This window comes from Cajanus cajan, chromosome 2, assembly GCF_000230855.2.
Source record: "Cajanus cajan strain Asha chromosome 2, NIPB_CcT2T_4, whole genome shotgun sequence".
Lineage (NCBI taxonomy): Eukaryota > Viridiplantae > Streptophyta > Magnoliopsida > Fabales > Fabaceae > Cajanus > Cajanus cajan.
In genome coordinates, this window is record NC_138518.1 from 18,627,416 (window position 1) to 18,636,287 (window position 8,872).

General features: G+C 28.0%; 1 protein-coding gene across 1 annotated transcript; it reads right to left on the reverse strand.

Moving 5' to 3' along the window:
- Positions 1–2,764: 2,764 nt before the first annotated feature.
- On the reverse strand, positions 2,765–8,337 carry LOC109806201 (serine carboxypeptidase 1). The gene is made up of 8 exons (XM_083069952.1): positions 7,333–8,337; positions 6,075–6,182; positions 5,130–5,398; positions 4,777–5,028; positions 4,237–4,346; positions 4,068–4,181; positions 3,634–3,739; positions 2,765–2,976 (listed from the first exon to the last, which is right to left on the reverse strand). The coding sequence occupies exons 1-8, from the start codon at positions 7,706–7,708 to the stop codon at positions 2,854–2,856; spliced, it is 1,458 nt and encodes a 485-aa protein (XP_082926078.1). The 5' UTR covers positions 7,709–8,337; the 3' UTR covers positions 2,765–2,853.
- Between the last annotated feature and the right edge of the window lie 535 nt (positions 8,338–8,872).

An 8,872-nucleotide genomic window follows, 5' to 3' on the forward strand; every position in this document is an offset into this window, starting at 1 on the left:
ATAAACAATAAATAGAAAGTACAAAAGTTTAACAAATATCAGATAAATGAATAATCCATCGAAATTTATATTTTATACATACGACAATTTAAATATAAAATATATATATATATATATTAGAATATAATTTTTTTAAAATATATTATTTTTTTTAGATAAAAAAAATTGTATATGTGTAAATGATTTGCTTTTGATTTTTGAACCACACTGGTGCACTATGTTGGTTGGCATTCTGGAACGGCCCGTTCTGAATCGAGAACGACCCATGCTGCATCTAGAACGGCCCGTTCTGGTTTCAGAACGGCCCATTCTGCTGCACGCGTTAGTGTTAAATAATGCATCTGGAACGGGTCGTTTCAGATGCAAAATTTACACACCATGAGTGCAACCGGAACGGGCCATTCCAGTTTCAGAATGGACCGTTCTAGTTCTAGATGCATGACAAAATTTGACATCCACGTGGCATGTACGTGGCTTCCACGTGACATCTACGTAGCTTCCACGTGGCATCCACGTGGCCAATAGTTAACTCCGTTTAAATAATTTGGACGGAAGTCCGACATTGCAACCAATTAATTTATTAGGGACCAAATTGAGACCAAAAATAAAAGTGGGACTAAATTGAAACAAACAATTATTATAAGGGACTAAAATAGGTTTTTAGTCTTTTTTTTATAAGTACACTTCTTTTTTAAAAAAAGATTAAAATTTTAAAATATTCTTAATTTTTTAATTTTAATTTTTTAATTTTACACTCACAACATTTAATTTAGTACTTTTTTTTTACACACCTTTTCTCATTTTTTCAATTTTTACATCCACCCCCTTACCTTTCCTTCACCTCACTTATTTTGGTAAGTAATTTTAATTCTTTTGGTTTTACATTACTCTTCTTCCCTCCTCTTTTAATTTTCTTACTTTTATCTACTCTTTTATCGCTTTTAATTTTCACACATATGTAAAACATAGAACTAGTTTTCAATAATATTATAGGTATGTGTGACTTTTTCGACAATAGGTAAAAAATTAGAGAAATACAAAATGGTCCATGTAAAAACTGAAAAAGAAAAAAGATATGAAAAAGAAGAAGAAAATAATAAATTAAAAGTTGGATATATAAAATTAAAAAAATATATTTATAATTTTTTAAAAAAGAAAATAAAAGAGGTATACTTATAAATAAATAAAAAAAAGAAAAAAAGAAAAAAAAAATAGGTATATATATCATGAACCATGTTTATTTTCCTTAGTCCAGAATCCCCAGATGGCCGTTTAGGATTTGTAGACCGTTACTGGTCCCCTACTTTATATTATTCTCCTTCTGACGGTTATTATATATCATGAATGAAATTACCTTGTTTTCTCCTCAATATGTTGTTCTATTAGCTTGTTCCCTTTTAGATCAATTTGGTGCTTTGATTCTCTTATCATGCCTCCCTAAATCCTAATCATCGATCCAAATAACTTGATGATAACCTTCAAACCATTACTGAAAAACTAGGATTACACTCCACTCAAACGGAAAACAATCTTCAATTCAAGATTCTAGTCACCCACACGACAACCACTACAACCAAACCCTTCCTCCATGACTGTTGAAACTCCTCAAATCCATATTCTTAATCCTATAGCCACGCCTCTCACGGTCAAGTATTTCAAATCCCTTGTTACCTTCTTCCCATTCAAGGTGCTGCTGATGTTGTAATTGGAATTGTGTGTTGGCAGTTGAAATTTTTCCACTGTCATAATAAAATATTTTTAATGTCTCTGTATTTTTTTATTTTGTTTGTAAGTTTAGTTAAATGTTACTTATGTTCAGAAAAAGTAAATTGTACAAACAAATGATTTTTGTTTATTAGCTTAGTCATATTTTTTTTTGTTCGTCCCTGGAATATCTATCGCCGATAGTAGTGACTAATCTTCTCGCTACGTTGGAGGCACTTCAAAGGATGAGATAACTTAGTCATATTTTATTGTTTACTTTATCCAATCAAGGGTTAATTAATTATTGTATTTAAACACTTGCAATAAACATTTTCAAAGTGTAAAAAATTAAGTTTATAATTCAAATATATTATATCAATTTTTTCCTTTTTTTTTATGTCTAATGTTGCATATTTTTAAATTTATGTTTTATTTTGTCATATATATCTGTTTTTCATGTTCTGTTTACAACAAAGTGATTACAAAATAAATTCATGAGATTTAAGTCTAAAATTAACTATATCATATTAATATGAATATGCGTGTGAGACCCTTCTTATATCAACATCTCTATCCTCACATAAAAAGCAATATGGAGATGTGTGTGGGACCCTCTTAGTGCTCAACATCTCTACCCACGCACGAGTTCTCCTATGCATCACACAAGGTTGTGGATGAATCCGAAGAGGCCAAAGTTGTAAGTTCGAACATGCATGGCTTCAGCACAACTATCTTGCATTTGATCGGAAAAATTCATAATGGACAAGCTCAAATTAGAGCGTGAGACTTCCATAAAAGTATGACATTGGATTGAATGAACAAAAGATACAAACGAGTGTCATATTAACTAACAACAATTAACTAACATTTGAAAATTTCACGAGGTCCTCAATAGTCCCTTCTTCCTTTCATTTGAAAATTTCAATTTATTGCTAACCCATTCTGTATGGTCTTGCTGGGAGGTATTCTGTCTTTGACATTTTTATTCAAATTTTCGTGCCATTCATGATCGTATTCATAAATATTTGTTACATATGATACTAAAAATTTAAGTAGAGAATAAATAAAACCACAGTTTGTTGTGGCAAATGGAATCATAATCATCTGAAAAATGCATGACACAAGTTTTAATGAAAGAGGAGGTAAACTTCAGCTAAGGAATGAAAGAATCAAAACCAAAGCTTTTACTGGCTTCCAACTTGGAACTAAGTGTCCAGCTCCTCTCACCGTAACAAATGTTAATCCTTTGTATTTCACCATGTATCCTCCAATCTGTGATTGTGATTCTATCAGAGAAGTTGACTATGTTTCAAATAAGGTATTTTTTAATCATATGCTGTTAATTCGAAGTATCATAAACTTTATTAATTCAAACAATTTGATGCCACATTTGGACTTCAATGCTTCAGAATTTATGAAATGGCTAATACAAGCTTAGTCAAGTCAATAGTTTTTTACTGTTTATTTGGTACCCTTGGAAAACCGAATAATTGTGCAATCTCCTTGATCAATGAAAATTTTCATGCGTAGTTTTATGATCTTTTTCAGTGATCAACTGTGTATTGTGACAGGAAAAGATTGTGTCGGGAGTATTACTCAAATCTTTTTGCTATTTTTGTGAATAAAATGCAAGAGATGAGTTAAAATACGTAAAAATAAGGATTAAATATTTTAGTCTTTGAATTTTTTGTCAATTTTTGTTTTAGTTTTTGAACAATTTTTTTATACTAATTTTAGTCTTTAATTTTTTATTGATTTTCACTTCTAATCTCTAAACTATTTTAACGTTAATATTTTGGATTTGGTCTCTGGTGTAAAATTTTTAGTTCATGGATAAAACTTTCAGAGACTAAAAAATATTTGATAAAATTTCATGCACTAAAAACAACATATTTTAATTCTAAAACTAAAATAGACACATTTCAGTACCTCAGTTCCAGCGTACCAAGGGCTCCAAGGTTCCAGGATAGGGAGCTTGAGGGTGTTGATTGAATATCTTGAAGATGTGACTGGCACCCTTGCATCAGTATCTCCACTATAGAAGAACAAGTCAACAAAATTTAGGATTTGGAATAAAATAAAAAAAATTAAATAAAAAGAGGCAAAGTTCAAAACTCATTAAAGGACTAAATGATTTCAAACTCAGGTTTATGGGTAGCAGAGTAGGAAAGGGGAATTTTGTCATTATGATATGATTTCTATGAAACTCAAAATAGGTAAAATTTGTTACATTCTAATTCATGAGAATGAATGGACAAGTATTCAAAGATTTTTTTTTTCAAGTATAAAGTTACATATGTTTCTTGTTGATTCAACTTGTCATGGCATTATTTAATACTTTATAATAATGACATTAGACTTGCCTGTATATCCACAATTTAATTTCACTATCAATGAGATACTTGATGGTGGGTATGATTGTAGTTGGACTGTCCTTCCACTGATAATCTCTGTAAATTGTTGCAAAAGTTACATAAGTTTGGTTAGCATCTAATGATAGAAAATTCCAATTTCCTAAGTTATTGTAGATATTACCTGCAGTGGCTCCAATTTGTGAGTTGTGCATGAAGAGCTAGTTGGACCTCTGGCCTATTTAGATAGGCTTTCACGTAGTAATCAGAACATGGATCAAAATCATACACCTGAAATTTAAGTGTCACAGGTTTTTTGTATATCAGTAGAGAAGTCCATAACTGAAATTGAAAAATCTTGGATTCTGCAACACTTTTTATCATACTAGTGGGGAATTAATGACCAAATTTAGTAAGATCATCTTAACTTTTTTGTGGTAAACATGGTTTCTGTTTCATACTTCCATTTCAATATTTTTTACATAGCATGTTAGCAAGACTTTTGAAATATATTAATATATAATCCATTAGTTCAGTATAAAAGGTGGAAAAGAGATTCAAATGGCAATGCACAGTGCACAAGATATGTGATGGCCATGATTTGCATCTGCCAGTTTCGGTTCTAAATTGGTGTTAATATAGACACAAATGAAGTTCCTATACTTGTTCAACCCTGTATGCAACTAAGCAACAATGCACTTTAAAATATAGGAACACTTACAGAACCAATTGTTCCATTTTTCAGAGAAGTGTCATGACACTGTGGACCATAGATGTTATAGAAGTCTATGTTTCCTTTCTCGATTAAGGCCCAACTTTTAGCATTGGCACATTTTGTTGACTCGTTTCTAGAACTGAAATCGCAGTACTTCTGGATCAACTCATGTGTTTCATCTGAGTTCAAAGCATGAGTCCATAAGTAATCAAATAACCCCTTTGTATCTGTAACATCATCAATCCAAGCATTCCCTATCTGAAAATTTCAGTACAAATCAACAAGTTAGAAATATGAGATGGTAAGTAGTATGATATGATATAGGCATCATTTGCACTAGTAGTCCTTGAACATACAGCAATGCCTTTGATGTTAATATTTTGGTGGCTGAGTTTATTGTTCACCAAAATAGTGTATGCAAGCTGAGGCGCATAATGGCCAGCATAGCTCTCTCCAGTAATGTAAAAATCACGGGTTTTGTAGTGTGGAAACCTCTCTAACCAATTGATGAGGAAAACATACGCATCTTTAGCGGTTGACTTATCTCCGAATTTATCATAGTCAGATGTAGTCTTTGAGTAGGAAAAACCAACTCCAGCAGGGGATTCCAAAAACAGCATATTTGCCACTGCATTAATCATTTTATTAATTGATTTGAATTTATATAATAAAATATTATATGGTTTATCTTTTTTAAAAATTATAAATTTAATCTATATATTTAAAATTTTTAATTTAATGGTTGAATCGATAAAATTTGATATAACACATGAATTATTAAATAAAATATACTTATTGAGATTTAATAAGTGGATTCTTTTATATATATATATATATATATATATATGAAGAGAATTCAAATAATACTGGTATAACTTTTATCAACTATTTGTTCTATAACTTTATATTAAATGTGAATTTCATCGATTCAACCTTTGAATTATAATTTCATATCACATTGTTTGTTTATATTAAATTTTATTAAAATTGAATAATAATTTAAAGATAATTCAAGTATTTATATGTTAATATATTTTAATATATATATATATATATATAAATTTTACCTAGAAAAATGTGATATCAAATTATCTTAAATTAATATAATATTTTGTACATATGATCTATGATTAAAGAAAAACTTTCAATTTAATAATAAGTTTTAAAAAATTTATATTTAATAAAAAGTTATTAAATAATATAATAATTTATAAATGTTACATCCATCATTTGAATCCTCATATAATATATATATATATATTATAAAGGTAGAAAATATTGAAATACAAGTATAATTGTCTCACCTTCATTCCAAGCATATTTGTTAAGAAATAGTGTTTTGCCATCAGAATTGACTCTGAAGGGCCCCAATTCCACGAATGCACCATACCCGAGTGAGGAACAACCAGGTCCTGTAAAAGTCAAACATTATTGTTGTTCGTATCTCTGAGTGAGATGCATCTTGTGTAACTCAAAATGCAATAGTGTACATATAGATGTGAATTAGCGAACCTCATGATGATTCTTATAAAGTTATTTAATAAGGTTTGACCATGTTCTATATTCAAAGGAAAAAACAATATCAAGGGATATTTTCTTTTCATCAGTATGAAAAAACGATATTCTTTTATTTAATTTAAAGAATAAGTATGAAATGATTCATATAATAAATGATTAAATTACATTTTTAATCTTTTATCTTATTTTTAACATTTATTTTGATTTTCTCTTTTAAAATACTTATTTAGATTTTGTATCTTTTAAATTTGAGTTAATTTGATTTTTTGAAATAATAATCGTTTTCAATTTTAAGAAACAACTTTAAATTAATTTTTGATTTAATCATGACTTGAAACTTGTTTCATTATATTTATTTATATGAAAATTATTAAATACATTTTATATTTGAACTAAAAAGTTCTTAAATATGATGAAAATTGTGTGAAAATAAGTTCAAAGAACACCTAGAAAAAAAAATTAAAAAAAAAAAAACTAATTTCATAAATTTTCTGGTTGCTTGTAAAAATACACATTGGACAAGATTTTTATTATATTTATAGTCTTTTTGAGTTTGAATATCAATTAGATTTTCTAACTTTCATATAAATGAGTTTAATGAGATAAGTTTTGTGTCTTAATTTCATTATAAAATAATTTAAAATTATGTCATAAAATTAAAAATAATCATTATTTTAAAAAAGATTAATTTGATTCAAATTTAAAAAATAAAGGACCAAAATAAATATCTTAAAAGATAAAAAATCAAAAAATATTTTAAAAAATAAGATAAATAACCAAAATAATAATTTAGCATATAGTAAATAATTTCCAATCCAATATCTATTTTACATTTTGTAAACGAAAATGTAGACAAGAATGTTTCATACTGCTTGATACTTTTGTTTATTTAACCATGTTTTAAGGCCGTTTGTTATCATTCTCCATAAAATAAATACCCTATCACTTCTCACTACCTTATGCTTATCACCTGAAAAAGAAAATGACAAGATCATATGCATTAAAAGTATGCGCAGAAAAGACTCAAAAGAAAATAAGTTATACCTCCATTTAGCCACAACACTAAAGGTTTAGTTGAGGAGTTATGTGGAGACTCCACAAAATAATAGAAAAGTTCTCTTCCAGCCACTGGATCAACAGTGACATAGCCTGAATATTGGTCAAAATTCACCCCATAGGGTTGGCCAGGCAATGTGACAATCTTATCAGCTTGCCTTAGCCCCTCTTGGGATGCCACATTTGCAATAGAATGAAATTTTATTGCATCTTCCTCTTCCCAAGAAAGGGTCACAGGAGGATTCTGTGAGCTCCTAGATAGAATCAACTCATCTAGTTTCTCAGCTTGAGTGGCTTTGCTATGGGGAAGAAAAACCAAGAGACTCAAATTGAGTAAACAAGCATAAAATGGAAGATTCTTCATCTTGTTCACAACTTTGTTACTTCACTTGTATCCTGAGTTTCTACGAAGTTTTGGGTACCATAGAGAGTAGCTAAATATATATACTATAGAACTTTAATTGTTTTCTTATATGCTTAGAGGCTGTGAAAGAATAATTTATTATTTATGGAGCTGTTTCTAATTGAAATGCTTCTAGATGCTTTCGCAGATATATTATTAATTCTCCCTAAAGGACTCCAACAAGATGAAATATAGTCAATGATCCAATGAAGATTCCAAAAGAGCTTTTAGCTGAAAACTATTTAAATCACTTGGTCAATAATATACATACATATAAGGGTGAAATCAAATAAATTAAATAATATTACCTTTTCCTTTTGTGCTATGAATGCGTTGTTGAAATTATTATTTTTTATAAATAAAAAAAATAGTGTTAATTAACATGCAAATAAAATAAAAATATTATTTAATTTGTTATTAATTTATTTATATTATTGAATAAATATCAGTGAGAAGGTATTTTTCAAAAAAAAAAAAATTTGTTCGGATTTTAATTTGGCCATTAAAGTTTAAATTTTATTTGGTCATTAAATTTTATATTCTAAAAATTTGCAAGGATTTGATTGTTCCAAAGGATGAACTGTAAAACATTATTAAAGAAACTTTGAAAACTTATAAATATATTAATGTTTTAGCATTTGTTAAGTTTGGTTTTTAAAGATAACCTCCAAGTCTTTAAAATTTCATTACATTTTTTTTATTGGATCCCTATAAATTAATTTTTTTATTAGAGTCCTTATAATTTATATTTTTATAACTAATTCTTTAAAATTTAACACGTTAAATCTCTTTTAAATATTTTTTTAATAAGAATTATTGCTCAGAAATATTAATAATGTAATATTTTTATGTGGCAACCTTTTACATTTTTTCTTCATCGTTTCTTATTTTTTAAATACTATTTCTTTAGTTTTTTTTAAAAAGAAAATAGTCATAGATAATATTTATAAGTTAATTAAGTTTTTTTTTTATATTCTTACTCATGAATTGTTTTCAATCCCTTTCTCCTTAAATAATGTGAAAATGTCATTTTTACTTTTTATGTATAGTGGTAACAAAGTTAGAATTTAGTCATATTTTATATCAATTATACATAATCAATATAGAATATGGTCACATTCTACA

Excerpts from the sequence above, each read along its gene's own strand:
- LOC109806201 (XM_083069952.1), bottom strand. The coding sequence starts at position 7,708 with ATGAAGAATCTTCCATTTTATGCTTGTTTACTCAATTTGAGTCTCTTG. Across the intron at positions 4,347-4,776 it reads AAAATGGAACAATTGGTTCT|GTGTATGATTTTGATCCATG; the intron begins GTAAGTGTTCCT and ends CTTAAATTTCAG. Across the intron at positions 4,182-4,236 it reads AATTGGAGCCACTGCAGGTA|TTATGTAACTTTTGCAACAA; the intron begins ATATCTACAATA and ends TGCTAACCAAAC.